This window comes from Harpia harpyja, chromosome 16 (assembly GCF_026419915.1).
Source record: "Harpia harpyja isolate bHarHar1 chromosome 16, bHarHar1 primary haplotype, whole genome shotgun sequence".
NCBI lineage: Eukaryota > Metazoa > Chordata > Aves > Accipitriformes > Accipitridae > Harpia > Harpia harpyja.
The window spans coordinates 14,312,544-14,334,501 of NC_068955.1; the positions used below are offsets into that span (position 1 = coordinate 14,312,544).

Below are 21,958 nucleotides of genomic sequence, written 5' to 3' on the forward strand. Positions count from 1 at the left end.
TTCTCATGCTTTTTTCTCAAAGATGGTGAAATGGATTCTTGAAAACATAAACCTGGAAGACCCCCCCCCCCCCCAAAAAAAAACCCCAACAAACCCCCCCCCCCCAAACCAAAACCAAACCCCTTTTAAATTAGTTTGAAAAAATGAATTACTGACTAAACGTGCTTTCTGGAGTGTGTTCATCTACTCTGTGAGTTCTCAAGCCATTCAAACTAACTATGGGACTGTTCTCTAAACACAACAATGCTGTATTCTGGCTTGCTGAAGAAAAGGTTTGATGAAAGGAATACCAAACAAAAATTCCATGTTATATGAGATAGAACTGTCCCAAATATTATGTTACCCTGCTAGTGTGTCTGTATTCATCACCACCTTTATTGAGGGGCTGTGGGGGTTGCATAAGTAGAAATGTCCAAGATAGGGTACTTAAAGTGTGTTGAATTACCTCTATTCTTGCAATGTATTATTCTTTATACAGTGACTGTACATCATTCTGAAGTTCTTCCTTCAGAAGAATACTGACTAGAGTCTAGTAGCATGTGCCTACTATATGTTCTTAAGGCCTTTGAATGCAGCATGTTGTGGAATGGTTTAGGTCCAATGAACTTTACCGTTTTACTTCAGTTGAGATTTTGGGCCCACACCTTCACAGGTGAGGAAGTTATGGTCCAACCTTGCAGCAAAGAAACTAATAAAAACATTTGCCTGAGCTAGGTTTTGTTTTCAGCACCATGGCCAGGGCACAAGGTAGGGAATATGTAACGGCGACGAGAAGAATGTATAAATTGTTTGTAATAAAAAATAATTTTACCATGGATGTGTTGCTGGCTGTACTTTCAGTGGATGATCAGTAGCATACGGTCAGCTAAATTTTCCAGGCAAAAAACTGCTTGATTTCCTCCTCCTCCTAATAGTCAACCATTGATAGTACGTTTGTTTCTCCTGTAAGTCAGAGCCACCAGCAAGTAAGGTAAACTGCAGCATTATTTATAATCTCTTAATCAGAAGTGAAAGACATTATTGATTTTTCCAGATTTTAAATCAGGCCCAAAGGGAACTAGACTCATGTCCTCTTCAGTGGTGTCTTATTTGGTTTCTTCCTTAGCACCACAAGTCAGGAGTTCGAATGTTTATTCTAGGGAACATTCCAAGTATGAGGAAAACACAGTAAGCATAAGAAACTCAGAACTGAATCTGAAGGTGTAGTTTAGCTTCAGGGATTGAATAAAGAATATGAAGGACGTGCACGATGTGCTTCTCTTTCTGCCTCTGAATTGTAAGTATAAAACCGGTTGTCTTAACTTGTGCCCCCCACTCCCAATCAGTTTGTAATCAGTGGCATATCACTCTGTAAGAAAACTTATGTAATAAAATTAAACGCATACACATTTCCATTCATATTACTTTCACATTCATACCAGCCCCAAATCATGTGTCATTAATTCTGAAAATGTTTTAATAGACTGAACTGGATCTTCACTTTCATCTGTCATGTTGAACAGTTTTTTTGCAGAGTCATAATTAGTTGTGACTGAATGGACATTTCTGGTTTGATCAGGCTGTAGAACTCATCTGTCTCACATATACTGTTGTTAACGTTGGCTGTCCATGGCCAACAGAATCAAAAAGCCTTGTGAACAAATACAGTGTCACAAACGCAAGAGCAAGTCTGAGGAATTTGCTCATCCTTTTATGATACCTTTCAGGATAGAAACATCATTTAAGCATCTCAGGAGTACTCAACAAGAGATACTCTGTTTCATGGTGAGCAAGCCAAGCACATAATAAGATTTTCCAAAGCTTAATGTTTCTCACTTCCCCATTTTAAATATGTTGTTTAGTACGCATCTCTTGTCCTGGTGGCATTACTTGATGAATTAGTAATTTTGTTTTAGATCCGTAACAAGAGATATTGTGCCTCTGCCCGCTAGGCTGCTGTGTCCTACACTAAAGTGAATTTACTCTATTTTAAATTTCTTTAAGAAGAAAAGTCTTCAAAGACCAAAACTGTGGTTTTAGAATAGACTACCAGACCATTAGTGGATATCACCATTATCTAGTGCTGGAAATCATTGCCTTTTAATGGTGTAACCCACACTCAATGGCACTTAATACATAGCATATACACTTAGCAATGGAAAAAATGGTGTAGAAGACAGCCAGCCATAGTTGTCCATGTCCATAGCTGTCCATATTCAGTCCATGAGATGCATCTGCAGACATCCAAGGTCCTTATAAGTGGTTAACAGATCATCACCAGAAGCTTACAGGTGAACTTGTTGACACTTTTGGGAATGCATCCCATCCTGACTCTTGTTTTCCTTCTCTGTACCTTTTCTAGTTTTAAAATATGTTTCTTGGAATGGACTGACCAGAATGGGAGGTAATTTTCTTTTAAAATGTGGCTCCTCCATGAATGCATGTAGAGTATTACAGTGCTACTTTGTGTTTTGTTCTCTATGCCTTTACTAACACTATATTAACATTTTGACTGTCTGTGCTGGTTTTGGCTGGGGTAGAGTTAATTTTCTTCATATTAGCTAGTATGGGGCTATTATTTAGATTTGTGCTGGAAACAGTGTTGATAATTCAGGGATGTTTTTGTTATTGCTGAGCAGTGCTTACACAGAGTCAAGGCCTTTTCTGCTTTTTATACTGCCCTGCCAGTGAGTAGATTAGGGGTGCACAAGAAGTTGGGAAGGGACACAGCTGAGACAGCTGACCCTAACTGACCAAAGGAATATCCCAGACCATATGATGTCATGCTCAGCATATAAAGCTGGGGGAAGAAGAAGGAATGGGGAGGACGTTCAGAGTTACGGTGTTTGTCTTCCCAAGTAAGCATTATGCGTGATGGAGCCCTGCTTTCCTGGAGATGTCTGAACACCTGCCTGCTGATGGGAAGTACCAAGTTAATTCCTTGTTTTGCTTTGCTTGCATGCACAGCTTTTGCTTTACTTATTAAACTGTCTTTATCTCAACCCATGAGTTTTCACACTTTTACTCTTCTGGTTCTCTCCCCCATCCCACCAGCGGGGGGAGTGAGCAAGTGGCTGTGTGGGGCTTAGTTGTCAGCTGGGGTTAAACTACGACAGTCCTTTTTGGCGCTTAACATGGGGCGCAAAGTGTTCGAGATAATGACAAATTTGAATGGAATGTGCTAAATTGAATTTATAGCTGTAACTGCTGTTTAGCTATTAATTGGTAGGCTCTTATGCTTGCCATGGGGCTTGCTTGCCTTACTGTATATTAGAGTCTAGTGCTCGTTAGTGGCTGCTTTTTGCTTTCGCTGCTTGCTATCTGCTCCTTTTTGGCACCCAGTGTGGGGCACAAACTGCTTATTATCTTACTCTGCTGTGCCTGGGAACATCTTGATAATACCACTGGCTATGTGCCTGGGCTGGCAGATAGCCAGGGCATCACTGCTGTTTCTGTGCTGCTGTACTGGACAGGCTGGAACTCCAGTGTGAACTCGAGTTGAAGGGACTGTGACCTGTGGAGGAGTTCTCACAGGAGCAGGACACCCCAAAGCATCTGTGGCCATGGATAAGCTGATGGCAGAGCAGGTACACCTCAAAGCGTCTGTGGCCGTGGTTATGTCTGTGCTGCAACAGGTATACCTCTGAAGGCATTGTGGCCCAAGGATAAGTCCATGCTGGAGAAGGTACATCTCAAAGCATCTGTGGCTGTGGATAAGTCCATGCTGCAGCAGGTACACCTTGAAGCATCAGTGGCTGTGCATGAGGTCATGCTGGAGCACCTCAAAGTGTGTGGCCATGGATAAGCCCATGACAGAGCAGGTAGAGCCCTGGAGGGAGTGCAGCTATGGGTAAGGCCATGTTGGAGCATGTTTACTTCTGAAAGGACTCTGGTGTGGGTAAGGCCACGCTGGAGCAGCTATATCTCTGAAGGCATTGTGGCCTATGAAGAAGACCATGTTGGAACAGGTGCACCTCAAAGCAACTGTGGCTGTGGATAAGCCTATGCTACAGCAGATACAGCCCTGGAGAGACTGTGGCTCATAGATAAGGCTCCACTTGGAGCAGATACATCCATAAAGGACTGCAGTCTATAGATAAATCCAAGCCAGAGCAGAGCCAAGGGGAGGAGTTCATTGTGATGTTAAAACCAATGGTCTGGTCCAAAGGGACCAAGGGTGGAGATTGTAATGGAAATACCTTTAAATTGTTGTAACCTGGGATTTGAGTTGCATGTTATGGGAATTACTATAGCAGGAACCACCTGAACCAATGGAGAGCAAGCCTTACAAGAAGCAGTGCAAGTGCAGCAGTGACCCAGGCTGAGCTGGTTTTGGTGCCCAGTAACTCCGCACAACACACCACCTCTCCTGTCCTGAGTAACCACTGTAACAGACGGAGCCCAAAGTCATGGACTAAATGAAATCAATGGACATTTCCTGGACATTTATGGATATTTTACGGACATTTCACAGGAATAGTCCGTAGACTAAGGGAATGATATCTGTGTATTGTATCAGAGGATGTGAAGGGGGGTGGTGGTTAGTGAGGATGTGCTGGATAGTGTGGGACCTGAGCATGACATAAATGGTATGGAATAAAGGGGTGGAGAATGTACTGGTTTTGGCTTGGGTAGAGTTAATTTTCTTCATAGTAGAAAGTGATGTTAAAACCAATTAGAAATTGCTAGAATTAGAAGTGCTAGCACTTGGGTTCAATACCTGTAGAGTAAAGGTCTAAATGCATTGCTAGTTTATAGACTAACATGTTCAGTCTGGTCTAAAATACTAGAAAAAGATCCTTTTTGAAACATATGGTGCTCTGTGATGGTAAAGAGATGTTTCTGTAATAATTTATGTACAGGTGTATTGGGTTTACGTGGCAAGATTTTGGTAGCAGGGGAGCTGCAGGGGGGCAGCTCTGTAGGAAGAGACTGGAACTGCGCTGTGCCAGACACAGATGCTGCCAGCTGGCTCCAGCAGACCCACTACAGAGCACGGCTGAGCCCGTCAGCCAGGCTGGTGGCACCTCTGTGGGAATATATTTAAGAAAGGGCAAAATGCTGTGTAGCAGTGAGAGAGAGGAGGGAGGAAGAAACGTCCTACTGATGAAGGGGAGTGAGAGTGCTGCTGGGTGTGGGTTCGCAGCCAGCCAAGGTTAACCCACCACAGCAGGAAAAATAAGGGATCTTTTTACCTAATTGCAGGTTTGCCTGACTAGAGCAACACATAACACAGTATTGATGAAGTACTGTTCTGAACTGGAAACTTTACTCTGGTCTCTGTCTTGGGAAAGTACAGAGAAGATATTATCACTTATCTCCTGGCCCTGCTTTCGATTTAGCCTTTTTATTTAGCTATTTGCTTACAGCAAACATCTCTTACAGAGTTGTTATGAAATACTTTTTCTCCATAATGTTTCTAACACACGGAAGCACTGCTGGAAAAATAACTGTTTTTCAGACTGGGCAGAGAAAGATGATTTTACTCTGTTATCCACGTTCTGCATGCTCTTACACATCAGCAACATTCTGCTGTGGTATGTTCAACTAAGTCTTACTGTCCAGGTCAAGATAAGAATTTAACTTTTTAAAAAAAATCTTTCTCTTTGCATAAATTGAGGAACATCTTTATAAATGACCTTAAACAATTTGGGCTTATATCCATACCAAAGTTTCTATTCCCAGGATGTGAGCTGTATTTTATATCAAATGTTTGGACTAACTGAGACCACACCCCTCCTCCCTCTTCTCATTAGTATGTCCCTCTAATCTCTGTGTTGTAGAGTCATGCTCACTCCTGCTTTCCTTGTCTTTGGAACAACAAAACTCTTAAGTATTCTGTGCAGAGTTGAATAGTTTCAAAAGGAGGAGGGAGCCTTAGAGCTCAGGGATTCAGGTATTAGAACAGAATTGTTCAGTTGGAAGGGACCTACAGAGATCATCCAGTCCAACTATTTTCATACTGGAGATGTGAATGTGAGTCCCCAAGACAGATTTAGGTATGTCAGTCCTCACTGAATGAGTACTCAGTGCTCTATGGAATGAAAAGAAGAGTCCTCCACTGCCATCGTTTTGAGAAAACGCTCTGTTATTTGAAAGGCATGAAGCACCCGTGTTCATGAAGAGAGTCATGTCTATGAAGGTATTAGTCATGATCCACAGAAAAGAGTTAAAATTTAGACATACTCCTTTTTTTTAGATTTTCCTCTTGCCTGGTCCAGGCAGCTCCTTGTTCAGAATGCTGGATGTGTACATCTCATCTTGAGTCCTTGCTGTATATTGCCTAAGTACTTTTGTGGTTCTTTATCTCTGGCTGTGTGTTTAATTCTGCAGTTGTAAATATTGGAACAGGAGTTTTGTGGAGACACATATATCAAAACTGTGAGGTATGCTGATACTCTGGGAAACAGTTCTTCTGGACATCAATTACCTTCAATCTAAGTTACAATCAGAATTTTTTTTTCCAAATTGTTTTTATCCAGCCCATCCAAAATTTGAATGTAGGTAGTCCTAGTAGATGCAATACATCACTGGATGGCATGGACTGTCAGTCTTACTGTTGGCATTTTATAGTGCAGATGACCTGCTTCTGAGAATTAACATTTTAAAAAGCAGTAACTGAAAAGGAGAAGCATTAAGGAATGCTCAAAAGTATTTACTCCTGGTTTTGTTCTCTATTTTTTTACCTTTCAAAAGGCACCTTAACGAGTGATCAGATTCTAATTTTGAAGATGTGTGGAAAATAAACACAAACAGTGCAAAATATCATGGAAGTGTGTGAAGGAAAATATTTCTCAGGCTGTCTAATTTATCCTTCCCTCTCCTTTGCTGTGTGGGAGGTAGCAGCTCTCAACTGTTATGTTCATAATGTTGCTGTGATACAGTGCTTTGTATTGAGAATGTTGCCTTTTGATGATTCAAAAGTTAATTATAAAGTAGTGTTGTTAGAAAATGTGCATGGCAGCTGGAAGACCTGGGTATGAGTCAGATGTATTCTTGCATTTGACGTAGTTTTTCTCTCTCACACGCAACAGAAGGCACTATTAATTATGTAACTGCTTATTTACATAACAGAAAAAAGTTAAAGTTTACCATAACTATGGCAAGTGTAGTAAATTGTACCAGCAGGATCATACTATTTGGTGGTAGGAAGAGAAAGACTAAAGACTCTTAGCTAAATGTTCATGCAAGTGACCGCAAGTTTCCATAGCGTCCTGTGGAACCATCACCATAGTTATACCATGGCTCAGAATATTGTTTAGCTCAACTATTTATGAAATTTTTTCAGATCAGTAGAAGTGTTGACTGCATGCCATTAAGTGACCCATTCTATCAAGAGTTGAGTAAAATGGGGAAAGTTTAATCTATCAGCCAAGCGACTAGACTGGATGTTTTGTAAAATACGAGAATATACTGTATTGTGAAGCAAGCATTCAGTGTAATATTTGGAGGGTCATTCAAGAATTCTGGTTTTGAAAGCTAAAAAATAACTCATAGCAAATGTTGACTTGGAGGCCATATCCACATACTGCTACAGAAAGGAAGGAAAGAGCGAAGGGTTTGCTCTCTAGTTTTGTTTGTAAGGTCAGTCTGATTTCCCATATAGCACCTGAAAATATTAAGTAAATGCAAATTTACTTCAGTTCTACCATCAGTGTCAATAGGAATTTTGAGACAAGGAGATGGTAGAGAATATTAGTAAACGAAAATTGCAATTAAAGCAAGTATGCTTACTTTGTTTCTTGTTGAAACGCTAACATCTCCTTGATACGTGAACTCCATTGAGAGAACACAGGTTTAGGTGCACAAGCTTTGCCTAGAATGTTTCCCAGTTTCTTAGTGAGCTCTGTTTTCAGAAAAAAGCCTTCTTCAGAGGACAGAGGAAAAACATTCACATTTTGCCAGTATTTTTCTTCCCAGTGTTTTCTAGTGAGAAAATAAAAGATTTGGAAAAACCCACTCCACTGGGGTAAAATTGCCAGAGAGAAAGGAATGTGGAGAGTAATTCCCTCGATGCCTTTTCTATGTCATCTCTTCTTGGCTCTGTCCATTTCCCTGCAGTAAATCCCATAGATGCTTGAGCAAAGGAGAACTCTTCTCAACTTTTTTTAAATCGTCAAATATTTTTCCACGGGTATTGATATAGAAGATCTCATGTGAGGTTTTTTTGCAGACATACCTTTTCTAGAAGGTAAGTTTTAGTAGGAAAGTTTACTAGGTGAAGTTATGACTTACTACATCCATTCCTAATCTCCAGTAGTTGTGTGTCATATGATTATCCCCATTTGTACTTAACTGGAAGGGAAAGAAATGTTTTGCAACCGTAGTCTCAGAGTATGAGCTACCGACAAAAAGAAGGAAGTACTGTGAGTGGAAAATGGATGCGAGTCTTAAAATTTCTGTGCCAAACCATTTAAGGAAGGGCATGTGAGAATGTTGTACTCCAGCTAGCATCAGCAGATACCTTACACCATTGTATTTGTTTGAATAAAAAAGAATGCCAATAACCCAAAGACTTGCTAAAAGTCACAGTGATGAAATTAGTGGTAGGACTAAGATTAGTCCAATCAGAAATCGAATACCTTAGGGTAAAATGGTAGCATAATTAATTACATAATATTAGCCCGTTTCCAGAAGAGACCTAGGATCAATCAAAAGTATGTGGGTTTTTGGAACATTTCCTTAAATAAAACCTTGACTGTTGAATACATTTAAGCGGACATTCTGCATATTGAAGTTCTTTTTATAAAAAGAGTAACTAGTAACTCCCCATTAAAAAGTCTGAGAGAGCAATAAATTGGTTATAGCCATGGGTTTTGCCACTTGTTTCTAATTCTTTAATAACATAAAAACCATAAATTAATAATTGCAGTAATTTTATACCAGTTGTACATCCATATAAATACTGGCTCCATTCACATTGATAATTTTAGGTTAATCAGTTGACAGCATACTATCAAAAGGAAATGCATCCCCATTACTTCTACATCATTACTTTAACACTCCCTTTCATGAGCTGTTCAGCCTTCTGCTGCTTGCCTCTGTGCTTTCTTAAGTTTTTGTCAAGGTGTGCTATAGAGTGCTTACTGGTGTCTCAGTCAAGGAAGTACCGTGATTGCATGTCAGACATCTCTTAATTCATAATCTGCCTATATTTTGCCAGAGCTATTTTAGAATGGCTGCCAGGGAATTCAGAAAACCCATCTCTGTGCTTGAGATAAAGGGAGTGATGTGTATATTGTGCAGCTGGATGGTCATGTGGAAGGCTTTGTGTGCTCTGGTGAAATGCTGGCAGGTGGAAGAGTAGCAGAACAAAATCCCATGGCTACTTCTGAAGAGCAATGTCACTAATAGAACATTGCTTCTTGGTTTGACAGCCCACGATCAGCAGCAAGACAGGAATACAATAGCAGATATGGAAAAAAATTCAGTCATCAGGTATAATTGTACTTTCTGAGGTATTTGCACAGTGGCCATCCTGGGATTGTTGCGACAAGACTGCAATGAGATTTCCTCTTGGTATGCTAACAGATGGAAACAGACCCCAAATTCTTGAAAAATTATTTATTCTTCCTAAAACAATAAGCCTAGCCAGGTCTCTGCTTAATTTTATCTTAAAGTAATATAAATTCTCCATATAGGCCATTTTCTTCTGCAGTGTGAGTCAGAATGAAGATAATCTTCTATGTAGATTCTCTTTTTAACAGAAAGTAAACTGCAAAATAAATTTACACTGTAATTAATATGAACATTAAAAGTTAGCTATGCTGATGGAATGATTAGAAATAGTGTCATAAAAGTTTAAGGGTAGGGAAACACTCAATGCATTGACAGAGCTATGACTCAAAACACATTTTTTATCTCGCCTTCTGCATCTGCTGCTATAACAAACACACTTGCCATGCAATAAACTTTTTTTTTTAAAACTTTGAATTTTAGCATTGACTGTTGTAGCACTGGTCTTGCGGCTCCTAGGTCAGGCATATAGTGAAAGGTTATGGGAACTTTTATTTCTACTCATGGACTTCAGGAACTTTTAAAAAACTATGTTAAGACTCAGCAGTAGGACCTAAATATGAAAACACTCCTCATTGCTTGTTCTGGTGATGCCACTTGCACAGTGATAGCTTTTACCCAGTTCGGATTCCATATGCTTTCAGTTGCAGTGTCCCTACTGGGAGAGGATTGAAGTGCAAGCAGAATTATAAGAAGTATCACTGGTATTAAAGGTAAATGAACACCTGGTATTGGAAAGAGAAAGATGACTTCTGATTAAGATGCCCAGAAGCAACGAATGGCATGAAGTTCCACAGACAGGTCAACTCAGATGTAGAGAATTGATGTAAGCTTAAAGCAAAGATGCTAATGCTAAAGCAGAATTATCTTTGTTCCAAAATAGGTCGATTACTTCAGGTTGTCAAACAATTTATAGTAAATAAATTAATGCATACATATGGATGCAGAGTTATTTGTGCATTAACAGTAAGATTCTTCTGGATTAAAATGCATAATCCAATAAGCTTTAAGGTAGCTGAGCATGAAGTAAAACAGGCTATGATGTCTGCCTCAAAGACTGATTATTTCTGTGAGGTATCATATAAAGCAGCTGGTAGACAGGATCATTACCCTTCTGGCAATAAGGAAACAGAGATGGTATAGTTTAGGACACTTTCTAATGCTAGTAAAAGTGCAAATACTTACGAATTGTGAAGATAAGGATCTGTACTCACTTCTCGTCAGATCAGCACAGCCATGTAAGCTTGAGTGCAAATACTCTAAGAGTGGTCCCAGTGCTCAAAGGCATGTTGCTTTCTCTTATTCTCCAGTTTGAGATGTCACAGCAAGCCACAGCTTCCTATATGTCAGAAGAAGGGACAATGAGAAGTTGTTGGTGACTCTGAGAAGAAAAGACCGGAGAAGGAAAATAGTCCTGTTTTAACTTTATAGACCAAGAAGGAATCATGCTCCCTGTACAGGCAGGCCAGAGCTAGAGCTGAGAAAATCAGTTATGAAAATTTAGTGGTGCTTGGCTAAGAGTAGCTCTTCAAGGGGTTAGACCGCTCCATATCACCCAAAGAAAAATGCATGTCTCACCTGTGTAAGAAGAAAAATACCAGCATACTGAACTGAGAAATGGTGCATCCTTAGGTGAAGGATGATTACTTTTCGCAGTCCCAACAAATGGATGAGTCTGGTTCCAAATCTAGAATTTTCATGGCAAAGAAACCTGAATGCAAAATAAGCAAGTTTCCAATTTACACCCGTGAGCATACACATCCAATTTAATCTAAAAAGGGGTCAGGTCTGCTGTGTACCTGGAGTTGCTGTTACAGTTTGCAAAGACTGTATATGAATTAAGTTATGAAGACTCTTTTTCCTGGGGCAATAGTAGTTCCAGACAGGAGACTGTCTGGAAAAACACAGGGAGGAAAAGAAAAACTCAGAATAAAGTCCTTTAGGAATCTCCTAAGTATTTTTAGAAAACATTTCTGAACTAATACTTTTGGTGGCATAAAAGACAGAAAATTCAAAGATGGGAGATGTCTCTGAGATGTCATAAGAAATTAGACCTGCTAAGGTAACCATCAGGGAAAGGTGTCTGTGGACAGTGTTTCTTCATTTTTCTCTAAATGGTTTGTTCTAATGGATTATTACTGTTTTTGTTTTTATTTTCCAAGAAGGGAAATCACTTCTATGTTCTTCTAGTGATAGACTCCCAAAGGAGAAAAAGGTGACTATTTAATTTCAGTCATGAGTGTTGGGTGAATGATACCCTATGTAAAGGTGAGAGAAATGCAAATCTGTATCCTCAAATCGGAAAAGCAGAAAGTCTAAAACCTTTTGAGATGTATTGAGAGAAAACAGGAAGATGTTCTGGTTGAGGCTAGGCTGTACTTCTGATAAAAATATCAAATAAAAGAAAACAACAGCTAAAGACCATGCGTTTTTGGCAAAAAGGTGTTTCTAGTTGACTAGCGCAGCCAAAATGGCTAAGTGAATAGTTTCCTTGGTGTTTTACAAAATATAAAAGTTCTACTTGTAATTTCAGCAATGAAAGTACACTCTGAACAATTAAGAGGCTTAGAGATTTCTAGACACTGCACTGAGAAACTTTTGATGAGAAAATACAGAGCCTGGCCTGGGAGCTTTAAGAAGTAAAGCCTATTAGTGCTATGAAGCAACCATGTTAAAAGATCTGTTGAAAAAGTGTATTTTACCTCAAGGAGCCTGTGTTTTGTCTTCTGAAGAGAATTGCAGAAACACCTCTCAAAGGAATTTTTCAGAGTAAAATACATTGCATGTGGAAATCTTGTATTTCTGAAGCAGCATTCTGAACTGGTTCCTGGTTCTGTTTTCTGCTTTCTTCTCCCAGGGACCTTCTTCATTTTTCTCTGCACAAAGCAAAGCTGACCCTAGAGCTTTTGTAGGATCTGACATGGGACAGTAGACTGTAAATTTATCATTCATGTAGAAGGTAAGCAAGAACGAGCTGTTTAGGGGGATTTTGTCTGAAAACAATTGTTATTCAGTCTGGACAGTAATGTTTTCCCCTTCTTCCTTTTTTTTCCCCTAAGCTTAATATGTTGTGAGAGTCTCTATAACCTTTTTGATGGACTTTCTGTTGCACCATGACAATTTTCGATAGAGCATCTCTCTTGCTGTGAATTCCTTGAACTTACCTTGTCACCCCATCTCAGTTATGTTTGGGGTACAATATGCAGTATGGGCTATACCTTGTTTTAGATGCTCCCCAGAGCTTTACAAATGAAAGGAATCCAACAATTGCCTGCAAAATAATTTTATAATGCATGGTGTATCATTTTTATTTGTAAGTGTTACTGTTGTCTACAAGGAGCTTCACAAGCATCATTTAATTTTTACAGAAATCATTCTATGTGATGGTGAAAAATGAAAAATGCTTTGGCTTTGAAGCCATTGTTTGAGGGTATCTCATCCTAAACTTCCTTCAAGAGATTTCTTCTTTCAGCCACTCCAAAATTCACTATTTGTTATAAGAGTTACTGAAGGTTAAACCTGGCATGAGCATTTGAAGGATTTAAAAGCATAGCATCCTGTAGATGAAATAGAGCAATAAAAAATTTGCATGATTACTGAATCAATATTATACCATTTCCTGTATACTGAATTCCTTCATTTATGGTGAAAAATACCTGTCTGTTTACTTCTTATCTTCTGCAAATATCACACCTATTTTTTTACCCCTCCTTTTTCCTCGTCCCTTTGTATGTCCTCCCCTGCGATAGAATCAATTGCATCTGTGGATAACATATAAAGCAAAATTTTCAGTGGAGTTTCCAGTTCACCCACCTTAGCCACCATGGGGCTAAGAGTTGCCAGCCTTTTTATGCTCTGGCTGGCTCTTTCCTATGCAAATGAAATAAGAAAAGGTAAGCTCTAGAAATGAAATGGTAGCAGATTGCCTCCTGGAAAAGAGGGAGAGAATTAAAATACCACTGTAGATGCAGAAAGAGGCAGTGCATTTAAATAACGCACTGGTGTTTTAAGGTGCCTTAAATTTCTTAAACTTTCAAATACTGAGGCTACATAGCTCAGCCAACATAGGTTGATATTGCTGTCTTTAGAGAGATTAGTACCTGTATCTACTGCATTAATCTCTAGTTTGATGTGCTTGGAAAATGTTTTCAGTGTTACTTTTCTTCCCATATGTTGAGACTTTCCTAGGTATGGCAACTACTTGGCAGAAAGCAACTATAGGAGTTTGGGAGGTTTGCTGTTACAGCAACGAAGAAAGTGGATGATTGTGCCTTCCGTTACTTTGGAATGAGATAAATACTTTCTTCAAAAGTGAATGTAGTAACATTGGACAAAGCTCATTTTGTTATTCAGGACTTTAATAATCCTTCTGTAAAAGCTCTAATTTACTCTATTTGTTATCAAGTTTGTTTAAAGTGTTGAAATGGAGATCTCATATTGAAAACTATTTTTTGAGGAATAGGTGATGAATTTTGTGCAGTGATCAGGTTTGGGGTATTTGTCTTGGTCTGCTGCATCTTGAATTCAGCGATGGGAGGAAAGCATTATCTTGCATTTGGTATCCCAGCTGTGAGCTCTGGGAGAATCTCTGTGTAGCCTCCCTTTTGGGGAGAGAAGCATACCAGCTTGGCTGGATGCATCTGGTATGATTGATACCATCACAGTACAACAACTTAAGAGATCCCCGCTTTTGCAAATTAAACACTGCGAGAAAATCTTGTGAAGATGAGTGGCATGTGTGCTTTTGGTACCTTGGCAAGCTTCCCAAGTATGCTCAGGTTTTATGTTCACCCCTAATCTACAGCATCTTGAGATTTATCACATACTGTGTTAATTTGTATTATTTGTTGGTATAGATGGCTGGGAAGGGAACAAATACCATCATCTTTTGCTATTGCAAAAAAAATATTTTTTGGTTTTTTTGCTCCTACCATGGTTATTTTCTGACCTATCTTCTGAGGAATTTATGTTCTGTAGTAATAGAAATCACTACTTCTGTTAGGAAAAGAAGGAATGCTTTAAAAATTCCTGTTGTGCACAAGTCCTTTCATAACATTTAACCTATTTGCCCTCCAGAGTAGGAATGGTTCTTCCTTGGTTTCCTGTTTCCTTTCTAGTGCATGTTGCATCAGGGAGGAAAATAGCTCTTAGCAATATTTAATATTGCTAAAAATAATACTGTGATTCAGAATAAATTCATATGTTTGGCAAAGTAGCTCCATTGCACTGATTGCACCAGCTTGTTAGTGGTCAGAAGGTTAAGTTTCCCCACCTCATGCAGACAAGTTCCTTCACCTCAGTGAGGATTATAAGATATACCCAGGTCTCAGCCGTATTTGTTAATGTCTTATTTTCCATTAGAGATTCACATCTCTTCTGCTTGGTAGGCAGATACTTGATCAGGCTTGAGATCTGTGGAATCACTGTGCACATAATTGCAAGTGGTTTCTGCTGTAAAATGCAACACTTACCTTTTCTTGATGCTAGCTCATTCATTTCACTTTTTTCATGCCTATTTCTTTTTCATCACTTAACAGGAAGGACAAGAAACCATGGCCACTATGTCTGCAGCACTTGGGGAAACAACCATTTCAAAACTTTTGATGGAGACATCTATCAATTCCCTGGCATTTGCGAGTATAATTTTGCTTCTGACTGCCAAGAATCTTACAAGGAGTTCTCTGTCCACATTCAGCGTGCTCTGAACAGCAATAACCACCCTGAGATCCAGTATATTCTGATAACAATCAAGGACTTTACTGTGTACCTCAGACCAAAACTGGCTGTAGTAGATGGGCGGATGTAAGTTCCTTTAGTATAGTAGCATTTCAGAGAAATGTGCTGGGAAGATAAAAGCAGGATTGATCTTTACACAGCTGTCTGTATACCACTAAAGTAACTGCCACAAGCATTTCCACAAGCAAAAAAAAGCACTTTGAAATCCAGCATAAAAATTGCTTTGGGGGGGGGCTTTAGTATTAATCGTCATTTCTACACTGGCGTAAGGGATGATTTAAATACAAGTCAGGAAGAGGTTTGAGTGAATTGTTCTTCTTCTAGTTGTGCAGGAAACAATGCAGCTCATGAACCAGATCTTTCACTGGCACAAAATGACATAGCTTCATTTGTTTCACGCCATCACCCTGAGTTTACCTTAGCAGATGGTCTAGCAAATCCTCAAAAATGAAGATGCATTTCTCCATGGTCCTCTTCTCTTATTTTACGGTAGAAGAGAGGTGTTTTTTTCTGATCTTCATAAATAATTCTTTAAGGTCCGATGGCCATTCCTCAAGGGATTATAACAGATATAATGCAGTTCAAAATTTACACTGTAAAATTTGTATGTGGCAATATGTACTTTTTCACAGTGAGCTGTACTATATTTCTCCTCCTGTAACATGGTTGCACAAGGGACTAGTTTGACACCGTTACTGGTGCCAAGTAGTGTCTTAATTTAGCCTTTCCTATCATCAGCCTATCCTTTCAGTGTGTGTATATATACACACTGAAACAAGTGAAGCAACTCATAGGTTAAGACATAGTTCTGAAGAGGGAAGAAACTGGCTGTTAGTATGTCAGCATAATTTTAAAAAAATCCTTTGTATTGTCATTGTAGGACTGGGTTCTGCCCAGAATTCAGGTTTTGCTCTGAAGTTTGGAAGCCACTGCAATGAAAATCTGTTTAAAGATAGAAAATAATGTTCAGTTTTCAAAGGATCATACCAGAATGCATAACAATATGGCACAAAGTTACAAAAAATGCATTCTTGCCCCAAATTGAAAAAGCCCTTTATTGTGTACTCAGGTCTTAAAGTTTAGAAATCCTTTAAAAATGTTTTTTCTTAAACCAAGCCTCTTTTCTTCTTAGGTAGTGTTCATAAAACAATAGATCGCTTCTGAACAGGTTTTTGCTGCATGGGGGATTTAGTTTCTTTGTAGAACTTAATTTCGCATATTGCTCTTTAAATGACGTATGATCCATTGTCATGTAAAATAGCATTTCACACTACTGAAGTGAAAATGTTGAAGTAGAAAAATGTATGAATTTGCCTTTTGGCACCAGATCCACTGATTGATTGAATGTCCTAGTATTAGAAAAAAAGAAATATTCCATGATGTGATAGCTGAAAGGTGAAAATCTGCCCTATGTTTTATAATCCCCCTCCAAAAACATGATCCCTTAAGGCCTCATTGTCCAGAGGATAAACAATGCAGCCAAAAGTAGAAATAATGGTTTCTGAGTTCCTGCCTGGTATTTAGATGTGTAAGTCATTTGGCCATGTTAAAAATGCCTGAGGTAAATAGTTGGAAAAATCCCAGTGACAGGAAATTAGGAGATAAAATTCTCCCAGTCAAGAGACTAGTTAAGAGGAGATATGCATAGACATACATGAATCCTGATAGGTAAAAATTATATTGACAAATCTGTAGAAAATGAACTTGTTATTTTGACTGGATTCTATTTTACACTACTTCTGTTTGAACAGACTCTAGTTCTTTAGATTTTATAGGATGAGGTTGCTTACTGCAATCCCTTTATTGCTGAATGAAATTCAGCAGTGTGACTTGTTGCATGGTGGACTGTAAGACAGACATACAAGAACAAGAGAGGTCTGTTGAATTGATTCTTTATCAGGCAACACTGACTATGCTCAGCCTTCTGCAAAGTATCTTGTCACATTAACATGCCTTGCTGTCACCATTAACAAGCTTGGTCCTGTCAACTGAAAACTAATGAACTAACTAATGAAACAAACCACTGAATTCCTCTTAACATGCTCCTTTTTTTTCCCAACTTTTGTTGGCAGTCCCTCTATCTGCCTGTGCTTTTTGAACTCTCTCTTGAGGAGGAAGATCCTTGCAAAGGAACATTCATTCTCTCTGAAATGGTTGTCAGATCTTTTGGTAAAGAAAAGCTTCCATTTATGTTGTTACTTCTTTCATTGAAGTAAATTAGTAGTGAGTATTTGAATATCCTCTGTTAATACCACAACAATGATGGATTTTCCTTTGAATAAATTAAAGACATCTGACATTTTTGCTTTTTTCTTAAAGAACCCATACCCTTGGGGAGGCTTTGCCTCTGAATTTTTTTTGCCTTTTAAGGAAAATGAGTTATCACGTCAAGTGTCAGAGAGAGAGGATTTTATGCCTCCTTAAAACAAGGCATCCTGTGCAGCTAGGATCAGGTAGACAGAGACTGGTTTCTCTATTCATTAGGGGATTTGGCTTATTACAGACATTCATGTCACCCCTTATGTTTCTGTACTAATGCAAAGTCTCTGATTTTCTTCCTAGTGTGAAGACACCTTACTACAGCTCTGGTGTGCTCATTGAGAGCAATGACATTTACACCAAGGTTTATGCCAAATTAGGCCTGATTCTGATATGGAATCAGGAAGATGCACTGATGGTATGTATCATCCAAGTCTTTTTTTACTGGTATTTCCTGGGTTTACCAGACTACTGTATACTGAGCAGAAGTAGAATCTCACGAACTGAACAGTGTTAGGCTGACTCATCCAACTGACACTCCTAGTACCTTATTTTAACAACATAAAGTTCCTTTCACTGCAATGTGATAGAGGTAGCAGTATGGCCTGCAGATGATCTTACTAGTCTCAAGAGAGGGAGAAGAAGCTTTCTGAGAAATAGCTAATGTTTTTGCTACAGCACCCCCACAATCCAGTCTGCATTTTCCTTCATTTGTCTTTCAAAGGACTGCCATCATCAACTTTCCTAATTTACAACAAGACTTAAATTTTATCCCAGTAGGGAAAAAAAGGAGAAAAAAAAAAGTCCTGTGATTTTAAGAATGCTTTCCTTTTCATCTTTATCACCATGGTGGTTACTGCTGTTATTAAAATACAGGAGCTTCAGTCACTTCTGTTTTCTGTGTTACTTTTTGCTGTGTGTTTATTGACTATGTTACGAATTCATTTGCAATAGCTATTTATCTAAGAGTTTTGGGTTCGCCATCAGTTCTGTCATTTAGCAACTTCCCTTTCGAGTAAACATATTTGCTTTGGAATGTCTTAATGGTCCAGATAATTCTTTTCTGTTTTTTTCTTTTTCTTTCCATTACCTAGGTGGAGCTGGACAGCAAATTTAATAACCATACATGTGGTCTCTGTGGCGATTACAATGGAGTTCCAATCTACAATGAGTTTATCAATGGAGGTGAGTCATCCTACCATACTGACAGTTATCACAGAAGATAGGCTGATAAGCATTGTACATATGAGCATCACAGGAGAGCAAATTTCACCTGAGAGATTTCTGTGATTGCCCCAGAATAAATATTATGTTCCAGTGCTGCATTCCTGGTCTGAGGTTATTTTATTCCACATGAATCATCTTGTTATTTTCTCTACTGGCTTTCTTTTCTTGTTACCACTTTAAAATTTTAAGCACACTTAGACATAATAGACATAATTCAGAGCAGACGCCTGGGTCTGACAGGCATATTTGATACCATAGTAACTGTTTTCCTTGATCAGTAGATTCCCAGGAGTCAGGTGCTCCTTGTTGTCAATTTTTGGGGCTCAGCAAGTCTCTTTTTTTTTCTCATAGGTGCAAGCTATAATTCAATAACGTATGGGAATTTACAGAAGATCAGCAAACCCAATACCAAATGTGAAGATCCTGATGAAACTCGGGCTCTTCCAAGCTGCAATGGGCATGTGAGTATTCCTAGTGGTGAACTTCACTTGCATGGGCACATGGAGACATCCTTGTGCTATGGGCAGTTAGTGTGTGAGGAACTGGGAAGACTTTGTCCCTTCCAGGGCAAATGGTTTCTTCTTCCTCTCTTGAATAACTGTTGCTGTTCAGAAGACAACAGTTTTTATGACAAGACAGAAAGTGTCTAGAAGCTCAGGGGCTTACAAATCCCTTCAATATTGTTACTCTTCCTCCTTAGCGCAATGAGTGTGAGAGGTTGCTGACTTCCTCTGCATTTGCTGATTGTCGGTTACGTCTTAATTTGGAAACGTACATCCAAGCCTGCATGCAGGACAAGTGTGCGTGTAATGGAAATGAGGACTCCTTCTGCCTCTGCAGCACCATCTCTGAGTATTCTCGTCAGTGTTCGCATGTGGGTGGCCGGCCTGGTGAATGGAGGACACAGTACTTTTGCCGTAAGCAGCTATATAAATTTACAAAGAAACAAATATTTCATGGATGTAGCACTGTGAAGCATTTAAATTCATTCCTCCTTTACAAAACTGTAGGCATATACTACAAATTTCATACCAGTAGTGCAATAAACTACATACTATGTTCTTCCTGTTTTCTTCTTCTATTACCCTTGTTATTAGGAAATGTTTTTCAGCAAGTAGAAATTCTGTTTCCTTAAAAAACTGTGAGGTCTGATGCTGCAGATGTCTGGGATAATTTGATCTATTTGAGACCGAAAGAAGAAAATATAAAAAGCAGGGAAAGCAGTTCAGAAACAGACAAACATGCTTTGCCAGATGGAGTCTGGCTTAGGACACCACTGACTTGAGGGGAGTAGGGGATATGATCTGTGATTTCTGAGGAATGATGGACTTTACACTCAAATAACTGGTGGTGACTTTCTCATTCTTTCAGCCAAGACCTGTCCTGATACCATGATCTATAGAGAAAGCAGCTCACCCTGCATGGATACTTGCTCACACTTGGAGATCAGCAGCCTTTGTGAGGAACACTACATGGATGGTTGTTTCTGCCCTGAAGGCAAGTGTTATTCTAGCTATTGTATATGGAACAATACCAAGAGCTCTGGCAAAGGAGGTTATAGCTAAAATATTAAATGTAGTCAAATTATATCTTAAAAATTAGTACTGCTACTCATTATTTCCCCCCCTAGGGGAACATAATTATAAGGTTTTTAAAAAAGGAGGTCATAATTGGTTAATTAATAAATGATTTTATAGTTATATTAACACAATGACAGGTAAGAAATCTGCTTTTTACCTCTCAACAAATGGAATTCTGCTAATATGTACAAAATCATGCTTTTTAGGTTGAATAATGCTGAGACAATGGACATCATTTTCCCAGAGAGTGATACGAGGGTCAGTGAATGAAATTCTCAGACTTGCTGTCAACCTTAGGAAAAAAGATTACAATGATAGTCTACAGAGTATGCCAGAAGGACTGAAAATCTAAACATGTAAAATTCTGAGATTGTTCTTGTATACTTATATTAAGCTTTTTATCTCTGTATAGTTATATAAATGGATAGACGTAGGTTTTCAAAGCTAGATAAAAGTGTTTTCCATGTGTCTTACATTACAAAAATTAGAAACAGTATTCTTCACAGTTTTCATAATCTCAGCCTCTGTTTTCTGTGTCAAGTTGAGAGCATGCCTCCTCTGAGAGTTTCTCCTCTGTGGAAATAGCCAATTTCAGAAAGAGCTGGAATAGTTTACTGTTGTACTTTACAGGAACTGTGTATGATGATATTACTGAAAAAGGTTGCATACTTGCTAGCCAGTGCCACTGCAAACTCCATGGAAAGGAGTATTCACCTGGAGAAAGCATTACCAATGAATGTGAAGAATGGTAAGGATCATGGTTGTTTATACACCTTTCTTTGAATGATTGTAAATGGATCTGCATTTTTCAATCTTCCATTTAGTCATAGGAGGCTTCCTGAAAACATTCTGAACTTAACGTTTATGTTGCATGTCTATACAGCCAATTGTCTGAAAAGTTTTCTTGTATCTGTGGCATTTGGCAGAGGGAAAATCTTAAGGAAATGGTCAAAGATACAGTTTTAAAACACCTGGGGATATCTTGCTGTTTGCGAGGTATACAGATACTTTCAGTGCTCTCAGGTCCTGTAATATCTACAAGCATTTTTTTAATTATTTGTTTATAGCACCTGTGATTCAGGCAGATGGATGTGCAAAGATTTACCCTGTCCAGGCACATGTTCAGTGGAAGGAGGTTCCCATATTACCACCTTTGATGGGAAGAAATACACCTTCCATGGAGACTGCTACTATGTGTTGGCCAAGGTACTGTGTACTGGAGGGCTTTTCTCTTGTAAATACAAGTGTCTTTGTGCTGATATGTAACAGTTGTGAATTGTTGTTTTATTCCATCTTTATGGGATGAGGGAAGCAGAAATGCTAAAAGCTGTACTGGAAAATTCAGGATGGGCTGTAATAGCCCTAGGAGGGAGTTGGGCACTTACTGCAATGGGTGGTTAACTTAGTAGACTACGTATACTTTCATTATTCAGTGGAGTCCTTCATGTATAAGAAGTCAAAGGATCACTCTGGCTGCATGGATAGGTAGACTGCAAAAATTAGTAGTTCTCAGGATTAGAAGCTCTCAGCCAGATCTGTAATAGCTGTTTCTGTGTCTGAGTGTCAAAGTCAGCTAGGGAAAGGAGCTAGGCAGCTATTTCATTTATCTGTCCCTAAAATATCTGGTGCCTGTTCTTCTAGAAAATGACAAAGATCTTGTT

General features: G+C 38.9%; 1 protein-coding gene across 1 annotated transcript in view; it reads left to right on the forward strand.

The window, feature by feature from the left end:
* The first annotated feature begins 2,005 nt into the window (after positions 1 to 2,005).
* MUC2 (mucin 2, oligomeric mucus/gel-forming) overlaps positions 2,006 to 21,958 on the forward strand; it is a 64,304-nt gene continuing 44,351 nt past the window's right edge. Inside the window, exons 1-9 of the mRNA XM_052810627.1 lie at positions 2,006 to 3,829; positions 15,033 to 15,297; positions 17,794 to 17,908; positions 18,585 to 18,675; positions 19,069 to 19,178; positions 19,418 to 19,634; positions 20,089 to 20,214; positions 20,928 to 21,045; positions 21,365 to 21,503. Coding sequence (XP_052666587.1) covers positions 3,826 to 3,829; positions 15,033 to 15,297; positions 17,794 to 17,908; positions 18,585 to 18,675; positions 19,069 to 19,178; positions 19,418 to 19,634; positions 20,089 to 20,214; positions 20,928 to 21,045; positions 21,365 to 21,503 — 1,185 coding nt within the window. The 5' untranslated portion in view covers positions 2,006 to 3,825. The remainder of the gene's footprint in view (positions 3,830 to 15,032; positions 15,298 to 17,793; positions 17,909 to 18,584; positions 18,676 to 19,068; positions 19,179 to 19,417; positions 19,635 to 20,088; positions 20,215 to 20,927; positions 21,046 to 21,364; positions 21,504 to 21,958) is intronic.